Source organism: Aphelocoma coerulescens, chromosome 13 (genome assembly GCF_041296385.1).
Source record: "Aphelocoma coerulescens isolate FSJ_1873_10779 chromosome 13, UR_Acoe_1.0, whole genome shotgun sequence".
Lineage (NCBI taxonomy): Eukaryota > Metazoa > Chordata > Aves > Passeriformes > Corvidae > Aphelocoma > Aphelocoma coerulescens.
Window position 1 is genome coordinate 9,920,417 of NC_091027.1, and position 21,829 is coordinate 9,942,245.

The 21,829-nt window shown below is 42.4% G+C and overlaps 1 protein-coding gene across 1 annotated transcript; it reads right to left on the reverse strand.

Moving 5' to 3' along the window:
- Positions 1-11,578: 11,578 nt before the first annotated feature.
- UBE2B (ubiquitin conjugating enzyme E2 B) lies at positions 11,579-20,470 on the reverse strand. The gene is made up of 6 exons (XM_069028654.1): positions 20,342-20,470; positions 17,170-17,250; positions 16,425-16,450; positions 15,295-15,384; positions 14,027-14,115; positions 11,579-13,249 (listed from the first exon to the last, which is right to left on the reverse strand). The coding sequence occupies exons 1-6, from the start codon at positions 20,383-20,385 to the stop codon at positions 13,121-13,123; spliced, it is 459 nt and encodes a 152-aa protein (XP_068884755.1). The 5' UTR covers positions 20,386-20,470; the 3' UTR covers positions 11,579-13,120.
- Positions 20,471-21,829: the final 1,359 nt, after the last annotated feature.

Genomic DNA, 21,829 nt, shown 5'->3' on the forward strand with positions numbered 1-21,829 from the left:
AGGTACCATACAGAGCTGTAGGTCAGTGCTGTTAGACAATCACACAGGATGCAAATGACTTTGCTTCAGTAAAAAACTCTGAGTTGAAACTTTCTGTTCTATCTTTTGCTACAGAAACAACGCCTCGGATCTAGGTAGTGGCTAACACAAAGAACAGTGGGTGAAGAGATCCCAATTTGAATGTGTTTCCCTGGTTATTTTAGGGACTTGTTGAGTAACAGTGTGAGGAGAACCCACTCCATTCCCTGTGTGCGTTCGGAGTCTGCGCTGTGATTAGTGGTACTTCACAGCCTGTCAGTGAAGCATTCTGCAAAGTTTTCAGACTGAATAAGTCCCAGAATTGTACACATTTCCATAATTATGCGTGTGTATGCTGATGCATTTTTATTAATTGACTAGCCAGCCAGGAAATTCCAGTCCTAGTAATAAGTCTTAATATGTACAGGCCACATATTAGCTAAGAATGACTTAAAATACATCTCAGGGATGTGCTGTCACCTGGTGTTGACACCTGCAGAAAAGACATTTGTACAAAGCAGAGGAATTGGGAGGGCAGATCCATCAAGGCAAGACACAAGGAAGCCCTTTGCCCCAGGACCAGAGCAGGAACAAATGGAAATTATTATTCTGGAGAGTGAGTAACTGAAATTCCTTTTCCCAGGACTGTTTTAACCATAAGCTAGTGAAGAGATGAAAAACTGCCATCAGAATGAAAAGTGCTAGAAGCAGCAGAAACACATGCAACAGCAAGGTTAGCAACTGGGTACGAAAAGGGAGAAAAAACTCTGCAGAATCTTCGCTCTCAGCAAAAATTGAAGGCAAAACCCAACAGATTCTGTTTAAAGAAATCATTTACAGCAATTTTCTTTACTCCCAAGTTAAAGCGTGCATGTTCTCATTCCAGCTGAATAAGGGAGCCTTTTTGCTGATGCGGAACACATCTTACTAGTTCATTTTCAGTACAATGCACAGAGAATTAAGTGCACAATTCCTGGTAACAAGAATGGAGATTGCGCACGTCTCCTTCCTTCCTGCACATCACAGAATAAATAACTGGGAGTGTAGGGCAGAGAACGCCAGACACATCAGTCTGACTTTGGTTATCAGGAATCAGAGGGCTACAGCTAAAATCTACCCTAAAACAGAGGAAATATTTCTCAGTATAGCAATTGTTCCTATCTACCATTTACAAGAGGAATGACCAGCCTTAATATGCAGCAGCTGAATACAAATCAGGCTGCTAGCTCTGCTCTGTGCAAAACCATCAGAAATAAATGCCTGAATTTTACCTTCTCAGGAAATCATGTCAACATCAGCACAGCCAGGTCTTGCTTCCTGTATAATCTCAATCATGGCACAATTCAACTCTGATGGGCTTTTGTAAATATGGGACTGACCTTTATAAGCATGAGACATGGGCTTCACTGGCTTCAATATCCGCCTGATCCGCCGAGGTGATGAGCTCCTTCCGCGCTCATTGAGCTCATCGGGATTTAACAGTGTGCAGGCTCTGAGCTGGGCCCTAAGCACTCGGTTCAGCATCTGTGAAACAGGCATGACATTGATCCTGGACTTGGATGGATCTAAGCCAGAGCAGAAGCAGAGCTACATTCAGTCACTTGGGGGGGGGAAAAATAAGTGTTTTTTTCTTGCAACCAGAAAAGCAGGAAATATCTAATTAGAGCAGGTCCAAAGGAGGGCCATGAAGATGCTCTGAGGGCTGGAGCACCTCTCCTATGAAGACAGGTTGAGGGAGTTGGGGTTGTTCAGCTTGGAGAAGAGAGGGCTCCAGGGAGACCTTACAGCACCTCCAGTACCTAAAAGGAGCTTATAAAGAGGAGGGAGAGGGATTCTTTATACTGGCAGACAGTGACAGAGCAAGGGGGAACAGTTTTAAACTGAAAGAGGAGAGATTTAGATTAGATATTAGGAAGAAGCTCTTCCCTGTGAGGGTAGTGAGGCCCTGGCACAGGTTTCCCAGAAAAGCTGCGGCTGCGCCATCCCTGGAAGTGTTCAAAACCATGTTGGATGGGGCTTGGAGCAACCTGATCTAGAGGAGGGTGTCCCTGCCCATGGCAGGGGGATTGCAATGAGATGATCTTTAAGAGCCCTGCCAAACCAAATAATTTTATGATTCTATGAGTATTGAGAAAATACTTTATGACAAAACTTCCAATGTACTTGTAGGATGATCGTGTCTCTTGGTTTATAGCTTCATCTAATTGAATGTTCTCAAGAAAAAAGGGGATGTCTCCCTGACTGGACTGAAGGTGCTGAACCCCTCTCTGGAACTGGGAGTAGCTAGGACAGGGTGGCTGTCACCTTTAGTATTAAAGCTCTCCCCTCCCTGGAGCAGAGGGGGACATGGCCAAACCACAGCCTGAAAATGGCCCAAACTACTCTTTAGCCCTGTCCAAGAAACGAATGGTCTGGGAAAGTGCCACAGCTACAGCCCATGGTCTCCAAGAAATGATTGTGAGGCTTCTAGCTGGAACTCTAAGCTCAGTCTGCCCTTTTTTTTTTTTTTTTAGGAAATCACTAAAACATGACACCCTTTTACCAAATAACTGAAACAAACACAATCTCTGGTTTCGATTGAAGGTGATGGGGATGTTAGATACAACAGGATTTTGTAATCATCAATGTCTCCTCTGAAGAGAAGATTACTGGATTTAAGTAAACTCTCATTTCCAGAACTGGCTGAGAAGAGAGTCTTCCTGTAAATAAACTGTAATAATTAATTCCTGAATGGTACCCTATCATAATCATAGAACAATTTGAGTTCGAAGACATCTGTGAAAGGTCATCCAGTCCAACCTCCCTGCAATGAGCAGGGACATCAATGACACTAGGTTGCTCAGAGCCCTGTCCAACCTGGCCTTGAATGTTTCAATGGACCCACCACCTCTCTGGGCAACCTGTGCTAGTGTTTTACCACCCTCATTGTGCAAAACAACTTCTTTATATCTAATCTAAATTGGCCCTCCTTCAGTTTAAAACAATGAGAGGAGGCTGCTCTTGGTGTAGAGGATACACAGCATCATTTCATTCTTTCCCTGTAAAAACAAAACACACCAAGGAACAGAAAGATAAAATTCAGCAGTGAATTGCTAAAACGTGCTGGATTTCAGGCTCTCATCAAAAGCTGCTGCTGTGGCATGCCCACGTGTTCGTACAACGAGGGCACCCTGAGACTCTGCCAGCTACAAATTGTGTTTTGCTTGCAGCTCTGACGAGGAATCATTTTCGTAGCGAAGCGAAGAGTGGCCCTGCCTGGGGTTCCTGTCTCTGAGCCTCCTCGTGCATCTATAAATAGCAAATCATCAGCTCACCTCCTCTGAGCGCATCACACCCTCCCTGCCTTCTCCTCCTGCCTGCTTGTTGAAGCTGTCACCGTGACTCAGATCTCCCCTATCAGATTCCCTGTGCAGGGAGATTCCCCATACATTATATGGCATCGGGAAGCTATTAAGCTCCTTAGGTTTATATCACCTAAGCTACTTAGGTTTCTATCACCAGCAGTGATACGATGTTGAAGAACCTGACATTTGAAGCAATGTAATTACAATTTAAGGTGTCAGAGCTCCTAAACATTTAAGTTGACAGAGAGGGTCTGCATGACTTTGATGACAACACTGAGTGAAAATAAAGTGTCAAAATCCCAGATGAATGTCATACAAAAAATCAAGGACAAACATAAGCTATGACCATATAGGACTGCAGCATTTCAGAGATCCTCCTGCAGAATTCCCTAAGATACCAGGCATCAATCTCTTTCCCTTACATCCAGCCCCCTGATCAACAAAAATATTATTATTTACACTCTAAAGCAAAATTCTCTGTTATTCTTTGCTTAAAAAAAACCACAGATGAAAAAATATATTTCTCATTTTAATAGACTTAATTTTCAGAGTTTATAATTGCTGAAATGACTGTAACTTCAATCTAATCTTGCTTTCAACCCCCTGTAATGGCAATTACTCATGTATTCATCAAAGTATGGGATTGTTTGCACTAGAAATCTCCAGATAACCTGCTTACTCAGTGACGCTAGAGATATCTGTCAGGCCCTAATACTTCATTTCCTGAATAAATGTTTCATAGACTCCATACTCAGAATGTGAAAAGAGTAAAATATTCTTTTGATCATTCATTTGAAATATTTGCTTCATCCTTTAAAAATGAATGTAACCCGGCATGCAGTGAGCAGTGAGACAGTTAAGCTTGAACAATTAATATACAGAGGTTTAATAACATTTTGTGGTCTTTTAAGTGATGTAAACCCAAAGACTTTCACTCTTCTCCTGTATACATCTGACCTCTCTTCTGCCAGGTTTAAGGATGAAATGTCACTGAAGATGCTGCCCAAGCATTCCATTCGAGCTGCGTGTGGATGCCAGAGCCAGCTCAGACACTCAGTGTCTGTGCAGCTCCACCCTTGAGGTCCAGGGCAGATATGGAGATTTTAACAGTTTGACTCAATGATTTTAAAGGTCTTTTCTAACCTAAATGATTCTATGATTCGATTCTATGTCTGTACCTGTACATGCCCAACATTTTACCTACTAATACTGCAGTGAGTCTTGCCCTGCCTGTACCAAATTCGGAAACAAGAAGTCTTGTGATTGACCCAGAGGAACGGTTTCTCATAAAATAAAAATCCTAGAGAACTGCATATTTGTTAATATAACCCATAGAGGAATTCTGTGACATGAGTATCTACAAAATAGCAAGGAAGGTGCAATTGCAAGGGCTGTGAGTCCATCCTTTTTTAGACACACCAGTACAGCTGGAGAGCCAGGCTGCTCTTTGTGTTAACCCTCTTAACTCTCACCTGCTTGGTAAGCAAATACAGTTTGCAGGAAAGAACAGAAACAAGCAGCAATTTAACTTGTGGTGCTTTACAATACTTTCAGAAATGCAGAACTGCAGAAAAACAGAGGAGGAGATCACCCGGTTTATGAAAATTTTATTGTGTAGCCTGCTTTTGGAGCTGAAATACACACACTGAGGACAATTTAACGTTCTACTTCAGGTGTGCACATTTTTTATGAAATATATAAATTTCCAAGCTTAACTATTGATTTATTACGATGTTTGATAATTGGTTAGCAAAAAGAGACCAGTAGTTCTCTTGGCACTAATCATGATTTTGTTATTTTCTTCCCTTCTGTGCCTGACTGTTCCCTGTCATTGCCTGCCTTACACCTGTGCTGGAAGCCCTTTGGAGTAAAGACAAGGCATTGGATTTGTTTGTGTAGAGCCCGTGGAGGCTCCTTGCCATGACCAGGAGTCTGAGACACCATAATAATTCAAATAATAATATGCCAACAGAATCCAATGTTGTGTATCAAGAACCTGTTTCTGCTCTGCTTTAAGGCACCAATAAATAAGGATTTTCCTTGTGGTGTCACTTACTTTGTTATGTTAATCAAGGGAGCCAGTTGCAACAAGTAGAACCCTGAGCTGGTTAAAGCTTATTTCAAGTTAATTTAAAATAATGCACTCTCTCTCTTGACTCATCCATCTCTACAAAGAAAGCAGCAAGCAATTCCGGACATTCAAAGCATAACAACATTCAGATGTGTCTAGACATAAATAGCAACTTCTAAACCAAGAATTTGCCTCTGGAGCCTTTTCAGTAGGTCCTCAAATAGAAAATATTTAAAGGACAATCATGATAGTATAATTTCTCTTTGTTTGAGGCAAGGATGGAGTGAATGTGTCATAAGGCACTAGGAAAGAACAAGAAGAATCTCAGTGAGACAAAATGAAAGAACGTCATTATAGACAAGACCCTCCAGTTAAATCAATCATAAATCCGTTGACTTCAGTAGCCAAGGATTTAATGACACAGCTTCAACCAAAACCGCTTTTTAGCACTGTATTGTGCAATCTGGGGCCTCAGTTTTATTTTTTTCTGTAAGTTTATACCCCAGAACTGCAGGATCTGGCCATGTGCCTGCAGGAGAGCCCCCACTCGAAGCCATGGCTGGAGCAGGGGTCATCAGGGGCTCCCAACAACCCTTTGAGCAACATCCCAAACTTCCAGCATGGGAAAACTCTTTCTAAATATGAGTCTACCTGGGATTTCTTTGAGTATTAGTAAATAATTGAAATATCAATGCTAACAAGTTGGTGTTTCCACGAATTGACATAAAAAGTGTCCTTAAGAATAGGTGGCACAGAACCCACAAGAGAGATGCACTGACACCACCTGCAAAGAGCAGCAGCTGTACCTCTGACCTCTCCCAAGCAGGAGACGTGGGAGACTGAAACTCTCCTCACATTCCAGACTGCAGGGAAAGACACCAGCAGCGAGTGAAAGGAGAGCTCTGCCTTTGCCTCATGGGTTATCACCCTGGAGCAACACATCCCCTTACCCACAAACACAACAAGCTTGAAACAGATGAATCACAATAAAAATACCTAAAATTTCACTGAAAATACCTAAAATTTAATTTTGCTATTTCTTTATACAGAAGAGGAAGCACACAAACAAAACTGGGAACAACAAATGGAGTCCTCCAGTCCAATCCTTTCCCCACTTAATAAAGGGTATGCTTTGCTACCACTTAATTCAATGGAAAAATTCCTTTAGGTCTCCATGGGAACAGCATTGGGTCTATAATACTTAACTATAAGTACCAAATTCTATAAGCTTTGGCTGAAACTTTTTAATGTCCTTTTAAAGATCTCTGTGGATAAAGAACTTCAGGCTCTGGAGTCAATAAAGTCAATGAAGCAGCTTTCACAGGCATCAAAAGTTCACTTTCAAACTTTTTTACAAAATAGTTACTGGAATTTGGGGGAAGCGAGCACAAAGAAAACACTGTAATAACTAACACAATGACCCTTTCAACAAGGCAGGCGAGCAGCCTTCTTAATGAAATTGGACTTAACGTACGTTTGGACCAGACAGTGAAAGAAAATCCCTCAACAGCACATCACAAGGCCAATAATGTGTAAACAGATAATAGCAAGAGCTGTGTGGCTCATAATTAATTCAGAGGAGATGGCATTTCTGCCTTCTTCCCACTTTGGTCAGTCACTGAAGACAATTTGCCTCTGCCTGTGTGAAGTATCATATTTCAGAATGAAATCCTTCAAGTCCCATCATGACAGCACTAACATGAAGTAATAAAATAATAATATTTATATTTACTGGACATTGCAGTTGTGTGGCATAATTCTAGACAAATTCCTGAACCCATAATCTTCTATCCTTACCCAAATTAATTTCAAAATATACAGAAATATAAATAAAGATTATTTATAGAATAAATAACTGGTGATAATGAACAGTGTAATTAATAATCTAATGCCAAGACTGAGCAGTTCAAAGTTCAACATGGCTTTGAAAATAATGTGAATGTGTTCACTGTGAATATGTTCACTGATAAAAACCTGTGTGGGTCTCAGATGATTGGGGTGACCTTTCTCAGACCAACTCATTCCCTGATGAATACGTATTTTTGGTCCCCCTTTAAGCCCGAGGTTGTTGCTGTGCCAGGTAGAGCCTCTGCTCAGGCTGCAGAATCCTCCCCAGCATGGTGGCTCCCAGCTCAGCCCATGGTATGTGTACCAAATTGGCAGCTGTCAAAATTATTCAGCTTAGAAATGCATCAGACACGGCAGTTAATGACCCAAACCAAAAAAACAAGGGAAGAAACACAAGATCTTTTCAGTTCTAGGGGATGAGGGCTGAATACCCTGTGCTACAGGTGGAAGCTTGGGCAGGGACATCTGCCCACCTTCACCACTGACAGCCTCTACAGCCAAGTCTCTGTTATCAGTGCCATCAAACCATAAGTCTGCCTTCTTACAGTAGTTTGACCCAGCTCTGGCACTTGTTTAAGGGCAAAAATAATTTATTTTATGACCTCACTGAACTCCTGATTGAAACATTGACATACTGGGATTTTAAAACAAACTTTCTTCTAGTTACATTTGCACTAGCTCAGAAAATCCCACGCTACATGCTTTGACCACACCATGAAAAAGGCTTCATTCTGGATGCTGAACAACATCCCCTGCTTGAGAGGAGCATGTTTGCTTTCTGGCAGGATACAGCTTTCACACAGACCACAGCAGACACAAACATTAAGAATGGATTCACACAGTCACGGAGGTTGAACATTACCATTAGTGGGACAGTACCAAATACAGAAGATACCCTGTCTTAAAAATCATTATTTTCAGTGCAGAAACAGAGGATAATGACAAGAAACCTTTAGGGAATATTGCAATTTCCATAGCTTGTGATGCTAATTACAGTCATTATCAGAGTCTAAAAAGTTCTGCCTATTTTTTGTTCTCTGCTCATGGAGGCTGGGCTGTGAGATGAACTCAAGGTGCAGTAACAATGGTAACCAAAAAAACTCCTCAAATCTTAAAGCCCATTTATTTTCAAACACTACTACCTGACTAAAGTTTCTATAATAGCTCAAAAAGCCCTCTCCTATGTACACATACACACATAATCCAAGATATATTATTTTCTAAGACTCATATCCTTTGAATGCACAACAAAAGCAGAGCAGCATCCTGTTAATGGGTTTTGCTCATTGATTCTACATATTTAAGTTTTTTTTAGATTTAGCTCCTTTTCCCCTCGCTTCTTTCACTGTCATTAATACGAAGAGATTTCCAGAGATAAACTGTTAAGAGTCATGTTCAAAAAAACTGTCCACTTGCCTGCAATAATACATAATTCTTTGTTGGTCTTCTAGTTTTGGACTGGTTTTATTCCAAAAACTTTAATGAAATAAAAAGAATGCCTCCTAAATCATTCACTGCTCTGGCTACATGGTGTTCATATGGCCCATAAGGCTGGGTCCAAAGGTTTATTTTCACTTCTAAGGGAGTCAGGTGCACTGAGCAGGGGCTGTGATCCATTGCTGGCACGATGACACAGGACACACACATTCTGTACTCAGCTGAAGCTCTTCCATTAGAAAGATTAACAAAAGCAGGGAGAGGAGGTCAGATAATTTTTTTAATACCTAAACAACAAATTAAACAGAGTGCTGGAGCTGGCACTGCTCACAAACAAATACTGCCCACTCACCAAGTCTCTGGTCACTGTTTCCCACTCGCAGTCCCACCAGCCACTCACCATGGAGCCCCATCCAAAGCAGAGGTGGAGAACCTGCCTTGCCAACTCACACATTACAGCAGATTGCCTGCTGATTATACCTTTCCTCTTCCAGAAAACAACTCCAAACAAATAAGGCATAGTATTTGCCTGGGACACATTCCACAAACTGTAAAAAGCTCAAATAAAAACACAGGTTGGGAAGTCTGACCGGAGGAGAAGGCTCTTCCTCTCCTGGTGCATTTTTATATACATCAAAAGCTATTCTCACGGACCCTTGCCATGTTAAATGTGAAGTATTTAACTGTCTACATTAGCCTACCTATTTTATTTTGAATATCTCAATGCCGCTGTAGTTATCAGGGAATCTTCCTTTTTTGCTGTAAGTTTTTTATCAGGCACCTCCTAATCTCTAAATATTTAAAGCTTTATTTGTTTGACACATTGAATTAATTGACTATTAATACAAAACCTCCCACTAAGAAGCTGCAGATACAGTACCTCAAGCTGTGATTTCTTCACTTCTCACAGCCCAAGGCCTCGATTCTGCAATTACGCACATTTATCTGTACTGTGGTGAAGAATCCCAATGGGACGACTCACACTAGTGAAGTTAATCACATTTGTGAAGATCCAAGTCCTGTAGTTCTGGCTTGGGACTGCATTTGGATGAGACATCTTCAGGGAACTGAGATCTGAAGAAAGCAGCACGAGCAGTGCAGTGTTTGATGTTTCTTATGAATAATGTTAGTGTGATAAACCTGAAGGCAAAGGTGTTCTTGTACCTGAAACTCAGACTGGGGAATGCCCAGGAATGGTTCATGCCCACAGCCCTGCCGATGGCCTCCTGACTGACACAAAAACACTGCAGACCTGGATGCCTCTGCTTGTCCACCTGTAAAATCACATGAATGACATGGATATACAGGACAAAAACTCTGGGGTGAATAATTTAAAGACATCTCCACGATGGTTTTCAGCCTTTATATGGAATCTAATGGAAAAGAAGTGATTATGAACTGTTTAATTATCAGTGAACGAAAGCCCCATGAGAAGTTACAAATCCAAAGCTGTGAACCCATCAGTCCTTCCTTAATTAATCCCACTGTCCTAGCAAGCTTAGTACATTACATCTGCTAATAAATTAAAAATCAAGCATCCCAGTACACTATTTAAGAAGGCAACTGTGCCATAAAGTTTATTGTGACTACTGAGTGCTCTTGTGAATCACTGCACTTGAACCTTTTTGTCTTTGTCATCAGACTCCTGTTCTTTGTAGCATAAAGAGGGAAAGGACTTTTATTTGTCCGTTACCCACACACTGCTTTGGGGCAGCCCACAGAGCTCAGTCCAGGGACCAGCTGGTCCCAAAAGGAGGGTGGTGAGAGCAGGGAGCACTCAGGAACCCACAGGCTTGAAGAGTCAGTACCTCTAAGCCCACTGAAGATGCTGAACACGGGCATGTGAAGGCTCCAAGAGGAAGCTGTGGTCCTGAGCAGCCTCAGTGAGTGCTGACACCTCACATTGGTCAGGCTGAGCAGGGCATTGCATCCTTTACACCATCACCTCTGGCCAGCATCCTTCTGCCTGGTAATAAACTGTTTTTCTAGCAGGTTTTAGCACATTTTAACCTATGTTCTGTGGTAATTTTTAATGTGTATTGGTGGAGGGCTCACAGAAGTCACCCTTTACCCCACAGCTCCTGGGGATGCACCAGGCACCCAGGTACTCCAGGATCCCACCTGCAGAAACACCAGTTCCTCTATACCAGCTTCTCCCCACGGGCCACCATGGAGGCTGGATTCTCACCACTCTCACATTCCCATCCAGCCTGCAGAGTCAGCACACAGCGTTAACATGGGAAATCTGGTGAGCGAGGGAATGATCCTCCCCACCACACCCTGCTCTGAGGGACAGCAGGACATTTTCCAGCCAGACTTTTCTAAGTGTAGGCTCCAAGTTCTGCCCTCCACAGAGAATGCTCTTAGACACCTTCAGCCACACCTGTCCCTGAACAGTGTGGGTCCCAGTACAGGCAGTTTGCAGTGCTCATCATTTAATTAAACCCCCCCCCTTCTGCTCCAATTTTGTTTCTCACACATCCACTGCCTCCATCCCAGAGACATAAAAACATGTTCCGAGTGTCATCAATCTATAACTGGGCCAAACTGCTCAGGAATAATCAAATTAATGTAAATGCTAATGAACAGCAAATCTCAGCTCATGCACACGTCAAAGGAACAAAAATACTGAAACAGGAGGCAAATTAAAAAAAAAATCTTCAAAGTTTAGATTAATTCTTAGAAGGAGGAAGCTTTTCCATATTATATTTATGAACAAAATGATGTTGGTTTAAGCCACATAGCACCACTTTGCCAGTGTTACTGTAACTTCACCACAGCCAAAAGCAAATTGGATCCTTTGGAGTTTCTGTTAATAATCGGATGTAGATTGAAAAATTCTTGAACACAAATTCAGCAATTCAAGGAAAGCAAACTGATTTAATGAGGGCACAGTTATTACCTAACATTGATTTTTGAGCCTTTGCACACTAATTCTTATCCAAGGCAGAGCAGTTTTACTCCACAAGGTACTAAAAGAGTCTGGTTTGACAGTATTCTGAGTGCCATTTCTAAACTTGAGTGCTGTTCCTAGAAATTACACACCTTTACAAGCAGGTGTGAGGTGTAAATTAATATTCTTGTTTCAGTGCATTGAGAGTAACTTTTAGTAATGACTGTTGCAAATAAACAACATTTTCTTTTCTAGGTGAAATAAATTTCCACTGCTTTTTTAGGCACCACTGAGCTGTATTTTGGTATGAGTTTGGGGGGTTTAATACATACATAATGGCTGGAATTATGACAAAGGTGTTACAATTTTAATGCTGGAAGAAAACAATGGCTTAATTCTTTCCTGTAGTCAGCTAGCCGGGTTCACAGAATACAGTGAGAAATTACCACCACATTAACACTTACAAAAACAAAGCCAAAGTTCTTTGAACTGTCAATTTAAGAATATGCGGAGCCTCTGTGCTACAGCCATGAGACTTGACCACATGGTACACAGTCAAATTTTAAAGAATAACTCCATTAAATCTGCAGACATGTTTTCTTCTGTTGGTGATTAATTTTTTCCCTACCCCCAAGGGAAACTAATGGGAAACCTCTTTAATATAGTTTTGAATATCTTCTAATAATTACAGTATCACTAGGTGAATATAGGACAGATTTAGATGACAGCATTTTCCAAGTTGGTAAAATACAGTATCTCAGAAAAATAAAACTTATTAGAATACATTATCACCAAGCCTGGTCACCCAGGTTATGTTTGCAACTCTGCTGCTGGTTTAAGGTGGGACTTTTAGCAAAATAGTTAGATCTGTTTCTAATTGGCAGCTACCAAAACTTCTCTTCCCCATACAACTGAGGACACACAGAATCAAGTCAAGCTGTGGTGCAGAAGCAAAGACATCCCGTGAAGACAGCTGCATCATGGATTAACTTTTCTGTTTGTAAAGTGCAGGGTATCAACAGCATGGACAAAAAATGAGCCCTTGGAAAAAGATAAGAGTGAGAGCAGAATGTCTTGCACTAAGGTTATGTATTTAACAGTTTTACATGAAATATTCATATATAAAAACTTTAAGTGCTTTTCTCCAATTTAAAAATCTAAAGAATTCAAAAATAAGGCATTCAATATTTGAAAAAGTACAGATTTACAAAATGTGTATATTCTGTCATGAAAACTCCACACCAACATTATACACTTGGAAAAAAAATACAAACAGGATATATTACAAATTTATGTAGCAATAACTTAGTTCATACCATGCAATAAAAAGGACGTTAATTGAGATACACAAGCTTTTAGCTTTCCCTAAACTGGAGGGCTTAATTTTGTTTGCAAATGAGTTTTTATGCGAATTCATAGAATGGTGGCACTTGAAATTTCTGGTAGCCTTTCTATTGAGAGTTAAATTGTACATAATGATTATGAGGATGAACAGTAACACAGCAGCTGTTACGAATCATTCCAACTTTGTTCGACAATAGCTGAAACTCTTTTCTCATATTCACGTTTGTTCTCCTGGTAAAGTTGTGCTGCCTGACTGTTGGCTGGACTGTTTGGATTGGGTTCATCAAGCAGAGACTGGAAAAGGGGGAAAACATAACGTGAGACAAACCAACACATTTAAATCAGGAAAAAATCAACCTACTTTCAAGTCAAATGTGTTTCAGAGGCAGAAACAACTCAGAATGGCCCAGCTGAAAAAAACCCAGTTAAACTCATTGTTAGGCATCCCTAATTGTATTACTGAACCTCAAATTACACCCTGCACCAGTACTGCACACACTTGTAGCTTCACAAACCAAACAGAGACAGTTTGTCTAGTCAGCACCATGGAGCTAATTGACTAATTGGTAATTATATTACTACTGTCATTCAGAGAGGCTTAAGATGTCTCCTACAAAATACCACTGTTGAAAAATAAAAACAATCACACAGGAGCAAAGGAATTGTGCATTTCCACTGTGCCAGGCCATTTTTACTTATTCCAAGTAGTGCGTTTCAGCAATATTGTCCCTTTGAGGGCTTCACAGGGCAAAGCTTCATGGTAAAGTTACATGTTTCAAACACTATACAAATTTCTGCATCTGACAACTATCTTGAGTAAAAATGGTTAAAAATTAACACAAACCGGTAAATGCTTTCCCGTGCAAAAATACACAATGGCAGTTTTGTAGCTCAGAATTAGTAATTATGTAGCATCTTTGCCTTTATTTGATCTAAAAAGTACTGCTTTGCTCATAAGGATTTGAAGTTCCTCTTGACACAAATACCTGGCTATCCCCATCACTGAGCTTTGAATTCTGGAATACAGACCAGCAATAACATAATTATTTGGTAAAATAGATGCAAAGTTACCTGAATCGAAGTTAAAATAGATGAAACATCATATGTTGGACTCCAGCGATTCTGAAGAATATCTAAACATATGCTGCCATCTGCATACACTGTAAATACAGCACAGATATCACTTAGAAACTGTCAGATTTATGGCACTGTTCAAGGCAGAGTTATTGTTCCAATTCAGTCTGTGCTTAGATTAATGCTTTAGGAAAGAGGACAGCAGTTTGTCTCACCATCTTCTGTGTCTTGACACATACTTTGAAGATTTATTACTGAAATTAACAGAACACCTAAGAGGGAAAGAAGGAAGGTCTGAAGATTATGGCACTAGCACAGGAATGGGCAGACTTGGTGTCCTGCTCCTCCCGTGTGACCGACCCATACTGCCACAGTGGAGAGGCCTCCCAGAGAGCAGCAAGGCCTTCACTGCAGGAGTGGAACCACCCACAGCCATCACACTCTGAACAGTGGCAGCTCCTGCCCCATTTTCACACACCCTACACTTACCATGAGAGGCACCAAGGCAGACAGTAGAAAATATGGAAAAGTGCCTGAAATCCTCCTTCTGTCTGGATACTTACCAGTCTTCAAAGAGCCCGTATGAACCTGAGACTCACTGCTCAAACTTCTACATGCTTGTCCTGCAGCTTGCTCCCAACAAATTACAAACCTCCTGGCAGAGACAAACTGGCCTGGACAGTATGTGAGGCATTACGTCTACAGAGGAGCAGCAGGCAGGGTTTGTGTTTTCTGCATGCATGAACTAAGCAAAACCTATCAGTGCTGGGGGAGGAAGCACAGTGCACTCTCGTATCTGCCCTCATCACTGAGTTTGGGTCACACACCTCCGCTATGACTGAGCACCCTCATTTTCTTCCCTGTGCTAGTCCTGGTTGGCACAGAGCACCAGACAAAAGCAGGGACTTGGGTGAAACCTCACCAGGCAGGAATAAGTAACACTTGGCTCCATCAGTTCCCTGCAGCTCATGACACGGCTGCTGTTAAATGGAGGGGGGCAGGAATCTGCAGCCTCTTTAAACCAATCTAAGTGCAGCTGCTGCTGAAAATACTCACAGGCTTTGCTACTGAGGCTACATATTAATTAGAAAGAGGCAGATAGCTGCTTCTTAATAGCATTGTAATTCTTAATTTTTCATCAAGCAGTTGCTGTCCTAGACATCTACTTAGGAGACAGGAATGAAGAGAGATTAAGCATTCTGGAGCTTCAGAGAATGCATGACCACACTGTAATATTTACAGCTAAATAAAGATGGTTTACTCACCATTTGGGTGGAACATCTTTGATAAAAATCTAACAGTTGGAGGCTTATTTGGATATTCTTCAGAAAATTCTATTACTAGTTTAAAAGTACCTGTCCAAACAAAGATAAATACAATCAGATAACTAACAACAGAAGAACATATCCAGGAATATGGACAACAAATTAATTTATGTGCTCCATGATCAATATTTCTCCTCACCATTATATAAACAAACAACACTGAATCTGATTGCTTTTCATATATTTCAAGTGATAATGGAACTGTGGAACTACTGCTTAGAGTAATAAACCCAGCAGCAGAGATTGGGTAGAAGCTTGGAGACTCACTGTATACATGGCAAAGGCAGCCAGATTCAACATTATTCCACTTTTCTGTGACCCAATATGCTGGGTCTATGGACTTGGGTGACTTTAAGGCGTTTCATTAAGAAGGTATTGTGGTGCCAGCAAAGAAACACTGGAATTTCATAATCAGCAATCTCAGTCTTTGGAGCTCACAACTGATTCACTGAAAACCTTTGTTACGGATCAGTGAATAATTTACTGTAACTCCTCCAACCCAACATAGAGAAAAACCCATCTGCTGCCAATTACTGCAATAATACTATAATTATTAAACTCATTATTCCTCATATGCCTAAGGGAGGTTCATTACACACCAACTTTCATGTTTATGTACAAATTTGGGATTCCCTCAACCTCACTGAGTTCCATATTGAGAACAATTCAAGGTTTTTCACCTGTTCTTCATTAGGAAAACAGTGATGAATCAAACATGCCAAAAAAGATGAAACAAGAAAAGCTCTTGTTGAGCTCAGCTATGGGGATGTGCAAACACATCTGGTAGTGCCAGGCCAACATCCCCTGCTAAAAGCTCTTGTGTGTATGCTTCTGAAAAAGCCTCGATAGAAGCATTGCTTCTTAGCTTTCTAAACAACCATGAGCCAGCATGACAAGACACTGCTTAGATCAAGATATATATTTTTATAGCAAACAAGCCTCACTCCTTCACTTGCTTGCTTGGTTTCAACTTATATACAGATAGCATCTATTATTTTTCAAAAGCAGAACAATGTTAGTACTGGCAACATTTATTAGAATGACAAAGGATACAAAATTTAGCAACTTACCATCTTCAAAAGGAGTCCCTTCTGGCCTGAAAGGTTTAAAAAGAAACTCCAGTTAGAAGTGATCATTACCTACTTCCACACAGGCCCAACAAATGGGTATCTTCTTCCTCATCCTCCCCAAGATATACGTAGAAGCAATAATTTAAATACTTAGAGAAGCATCCATGGGCAACCTCTGAGAGCTTTGTTGTATCCAAGACACCTCCCATAGTCACTCTGCTATTTGGGATATCTACTTTATCATCATCCCAAACAAAACATAATGCCATTAGGTTACTAGATTGGAACAAGCGAGATTATCAGCAAGCACACTTCAGTTTTATGAAAGGATACTAAGACAGCTCCTCTTCTATAGGATATGTAATGTAACTTCCCAGACAGATCCTGTACCTTGTCCTACTGGGATTCAATCCAATCACTAATACATCTGGATTTAAAGGCTGAGAACACGTGGCACTTACGTACTTTAAAGAGGAATCCTGCTTTTTCGTAACACAGTATAACCTATTTATTAAACCACATGCAAGCTTTATTCAACAAAAAAGCTGAAAAAATTTAAAATTAAATTTTTTTCCTTCCTATTTTCTATTATCTGTGAAAAGATATTTTAACCATAACACTTGGCCATTTTTTAAAGTTTGCTGACTTTACATACATGAAACAAGAGAATAACTGCAAAAACAAACATCAGGTTGTTATATTTAGTCCTCTGATATCGAATTTCATAGTGACCAAAAACTCTTACCCAAATATAACTGCATTCCATTGCATTATATTATTCTCAGACGGTGCACCACTGACACCCACAGGAGGGTCTTCTTGCAATCTAAGAATTACAAACATAGAATGACAAGTCATATATCTTAAATACTTCCACCTGCAGGTATAATTTACCAGTAACATCCACATTTTGTAAATATTTTCTAATTCCAAATCAGAGAATACACAAAGCATTACATGCAGCTTATCAACACCCCAAAAGACAGACCTGCAAGGCAACGCAAATCAAGATTTTCTCATGTTTTACACTGAGACACAAGGGCACAACGGGTCTGATTAAGTGTTCAGGGAGCAAAGGATTAACTGTAAGAATAACATAGCACCATGGACAGCTGGGATTTATGGTGCTACAGAGTTAACTATGAGAGAGCAATTGCTGCTGGCTGCCACAGTGAAGAAGAGAACAAGCTGCAGCCACAACCAGGCAGTGACACACACACAGAGCACTCTTGCTGGGACACAACACAAGGGACCCTCAGTGGAGCTTTTCCTGCCTTCCCAGATCCGTGCGTGAGATGTGGTTAAATTTGGTATAAGCCTATTTTGACTGACAAGCTGATTGCTTCAAAAAGGGAGCAAAGGGGAAACCTGTGTGCTGCTCCTCCCTCTTGCCAGTCCCACAAATGTGTTTATCGCTAAAGCAATCACGGGAGCATTTTAAATTATTTTTAGTTCCTTAATCCTTGGACTAGGGAAAAGCATGTTACTTACTGAAAGCCTCACAAACTTGAACCAGAAATATGTGCTGCAGCCAAAGGGCAGGATCCCAATGCCTCCCTCTGCCCATTGCGGTATCCATATTAAGGATCACAAGACCCTGAAGAATGTACACCAGCGGGCCCCAATCAATCCACCTGATCAAACCCCCTCAGTGACAGCTCCTCCTCCTCTCACCTGTTTTGCCTCCACAACTATGCAAGAATAAGGAAAATGCAGTGACTGCCCTTGCCTCACTAACAACTCTTCAGTGTTACCATAAAGTTTAATTATAACACAGTACACTTATAAACAAGTCACTACAAAAAGCTCTGCAGACCAAGGGACAAATCCTAACTAAATACCATGTGCAAATGCAGATTTACTGAGAGCTGACAGCAGCACAGCCAGGCAACCCTCCTGCACTTGCACTGCCTCAGCCTGGGCTAACACCACGTGCTGTCCAAGGATGCTGAGCAGTGATGCTGCCCTACAGAGCAGCCCAGAAGCTGCTCAGAGCCCCTGTGAACTCTGTGTTTACATCCCTGCTCCGAACACACATAGTCCAGGCAGCTCAGTATCAACAGCATAAACCACCTACTTTTTTGGTCAGGGAAAGCAGGAACAGGACTTCTTCCTACATGACAGCCAGGCTGCAGGCCAGCAGCAGTGCTTGAGCATTAGCCTGACAAACGCATCCGGGAGACAGCTTTAGTTTTTAGATCAACTTTAAGGCACCCTACTTGTCACAGAGTCTAACTACACAAAGGATCTGGCAAGGACCGCAAATAGGACTAATCCTGAAAGTCCTAAACAGCAAGGAAAATGTGGTATTTGTACTCCCTTTTTATCAGCAAAATAAATAAATAACTTTGCTGTTGTTTATTCAAACAACTTAGAAGAGGCAAGAAATCTGCTGAACTGTTCTCTCTTCACTGCTCCTGACAATCACAGTATGCAAAACTAATTTATATTTAATGAAGTGAATCAGAGTCGACAGTACACCGTCTGTTGTTTCAGTATGAAGTGCAAGTAACATAAGAAACAGATACGTAAGTTCCAGCACGAAAGAGCAGAGTAAAATAAAAACTGACATGAAAAAGTTACGTAAGTTTTGGAATATCAAAGTTGCAACATACAGGACAAATAGATTTGATTTACTTCAAACCACGACATTTGTCTACTTGGTTGTATTTTTCCACACCTTTAGAGTTTTCTCTCAAGCCTTAACTTCAAAATTATTAAACCAGATCTTGTAGGAATATAAAGGCATAAAACCCACATCTGACTGCAATTTTGAAAAATAAATTAGTCAGCCTGAAAAAAATCACTGGTTCATCTGTGTAACCAAATACAATAAAAAGTCTGCATATCCTGTTTTGATTTGAACGGGAATCAAGCAACACCCACTTAACAAACACCAACACTCATACAACAGCAGGGGAGGGCTTCACTTCCCAAAAACCTCCTACTCCTCCTAGATTCACGAATCAGGCTTTTGTCGCTGGTGCTTTACGTGCAGCCACGTAAAGCAACTACAATACACGTCAAGTGTTTACTGATGTGTTTTCAGGGGCTGGTATAACATAGCTATGCTAAAAAAAAAGAGACACTATCAAAGCTGACTCACCTCTAATTACTCCTGAGCAACCCAGGCCGGAGACTCTTACTGTAAATCTTAAAAGGAAACCCCCCACCCTTTTCCACACTCTGTTCTAAGTGTGTTTACGTGTCAGACTGGAAATAATTTATTCCAGAGTTAGTGGTTCAGTCATTAATGTTTAAAAGAGTGCAACTAATAACTGCTCCTTTAGCAGTTCGCATACAGTACACAAAAGATTCCTCACGATTGCAAACTTTAAACACAGTATCATGTGCCTAAAAACACTTAAGGGCATTTCGGTTCTTATTACATACAAACGAAGCGTTCGCTAATTCTTTGCGCTTCGTTTTCAGGTGCCTATTACAAAAAACTTGTTTTCAGAGAGACCCTCCGACCCAACAAGCCCGGAACACTTGTGAATTCTGCCAGAGCTATGCCGAAGCTGGAGCCCGCGGGTGCCGGACGCATTCGGCGGAGGCGGGGTGCGGGCAGGGCGGCGCGGGCTCCCGGCCCGGCCAGCCGGGCACGGCCCCTGGCAGCGCCCGCAGCCCCCCGACATCGCGGCGCCCCGTGACCGCGCGGGCACTCCCGGGGCGCCCTGGTTCGCAGCCACCGCTCCAACTTTTATCCTCAGACGCCCCCAGCCGTCGGCGCCCGGGCGAGGCGGCTCGAACAAAGCCGGCGCTGCCCGGCGGGACCCCGCGCTCCCCCGGCAGTGCCCCCGCTCCCCCCGGCACTGCCGCTCCCCGCGGGGCGAGCCCCCATCCCGGGGGGCTCGATGCCAGCCCCGTGCCCCACACAAAGGCGCGGGGCGGCGGTGGGCTCGGGCCCCGCTCACCTCTTGAAGTCGCGCATCAGGCGGCGGCGCGCCGGGGTGGACATGGCGGAGCCGCGGCGCCGCCTCCCGCCCGCGCTCGCTGCTCGCCCGCACAAACAACCCGCAATGGCGGCTCCCCGCGCGGGGCGGGGCCGGCGCGGCACGGACCATGTGCGCCGGCGCGGGGGGGGGCGGAGCGCACCATCGCGCCGCGGGGGGGGGGCGGGAAGGCGGCTGCGCCGCGGCCGGAGGAGTTTGGGAAGCGGCGGCGGGAAAAGGGCCGGGAGCTGCGGCGGCACCGGGGCCGGCCGGGCAAACAGCAGCGCTGCCTCACGCTCTGCACGTGGGCCCGGCTGTGCTTTCTCCTTGCCAGACACACCAGCTCGCTGTGATTTAACTGAGCTTGTGCGAAGTACAGAAACAGAAACTCGTAGTCAGATTACAAGATTAGGTTCTTACTTCCATTACATTAGGTTCTTACTTCCATGCTGTGTATGCAGCTCACTCCCACTCCCACTCTTTGCAGTACTGGATGTTTTAAAAATTCAGTTCTCAACAATTTTAAATTAGGGATAATGGTTCATTTTGGTTCATTTTGCCATATGGATCCCTCAGCATCTCTCAAAGTTCCCTCTAAATACAGACTGATGTCTTGGCTCAGTCCTTTTTAAAAATCCCATTACTCCAACAGGCAGAGCAGGTCTCTTTGAAGTCGTGACCCAGTTCTTACATGGAGTGTCGGAAGTTATCCCTGAACTTGGATTGTGTGGTTACACGTGCTTCCCTGCCTTACTTTCAGATGACTTTAAGGAGGTCAAAACATCATGGGACTCATAATGAAGTGAGAGAAATAAACAGTCTGCGTCCACTGCCCATTCCCTCCGCCTCCAGCCATCCAGGTGGTGTAATAGTATCAGCCCAGAGTTTAACACAGCATAAAGCTCAGTACTTCTTTTCACAAAGTTAGTGCCAGGCCCTGCTGCAGAAGCACCACTGACTGGGTTCTTTAGAAGAGGAATTTGTATTTCACACAGGGTGGGATTTAACTCAGCAAAGATTTACTCAGAACACTAATCCAACGTCCCACCTCAGTGAAAATAGTCAGCCTATTGTGAGGAATTCACATAAAGCCTGGTACTGCAGGGGAGCAAGCTTTTCCAAAAGCCTTGGTAATAGGAAACTGTAATACCCCAGCCACTAAAATATTATTCCCCACATTAGTGAAGAATGGTTCCTGGCAAGCTCTCCCCTCCTCTGGACTTTCCTCCTCCTCCTCCCATCACACATTTTCATTTTTCATTCAACTGCTGCTCCTCTACCTTTATCCAGCTTATATTTAGCTCCTGTTAACTCAGAAGGGAGAAAGCAATCTGTAAAAAACAAGTGCAAGCTTGAACCTGTACACATAATGAAGGTCGTTTAACAACATTAATTAATTCAGTATTAACAGGCGCTGCATCAGAGCCCAGACAGGGCATCCCCTGTCTCCAGGGCAGCTCTCTGCCTTTT

What these genes read in the sequence shown, in the direction of transcription:
- UBE2B (XM_069028654.1), bottom strand. Translation starts at nt 20,385, where the DNA reads ATGTCCACCCCGGCGCGCCGCCGCCTGATGCGCGACTTCAAGAG. An exon ending in AGGGACTCCTTTTGAAGATG is followed by an intron (nt 15,385 to 16,424) that starts GTAAGTTGCTAA and finishes TTGTTTGGACAG; the next exon opens with GTACTTTTAAACTAGTAATA. An exon ending in AAAGATGTTCCACCCAAATG is followed by an intron (nt 14,116 to 15,294) that starts GTGAGTAAACCA and finishes CTGTATTTACAG; the next exon opens with TGTATGCAGATGGCAGCATA.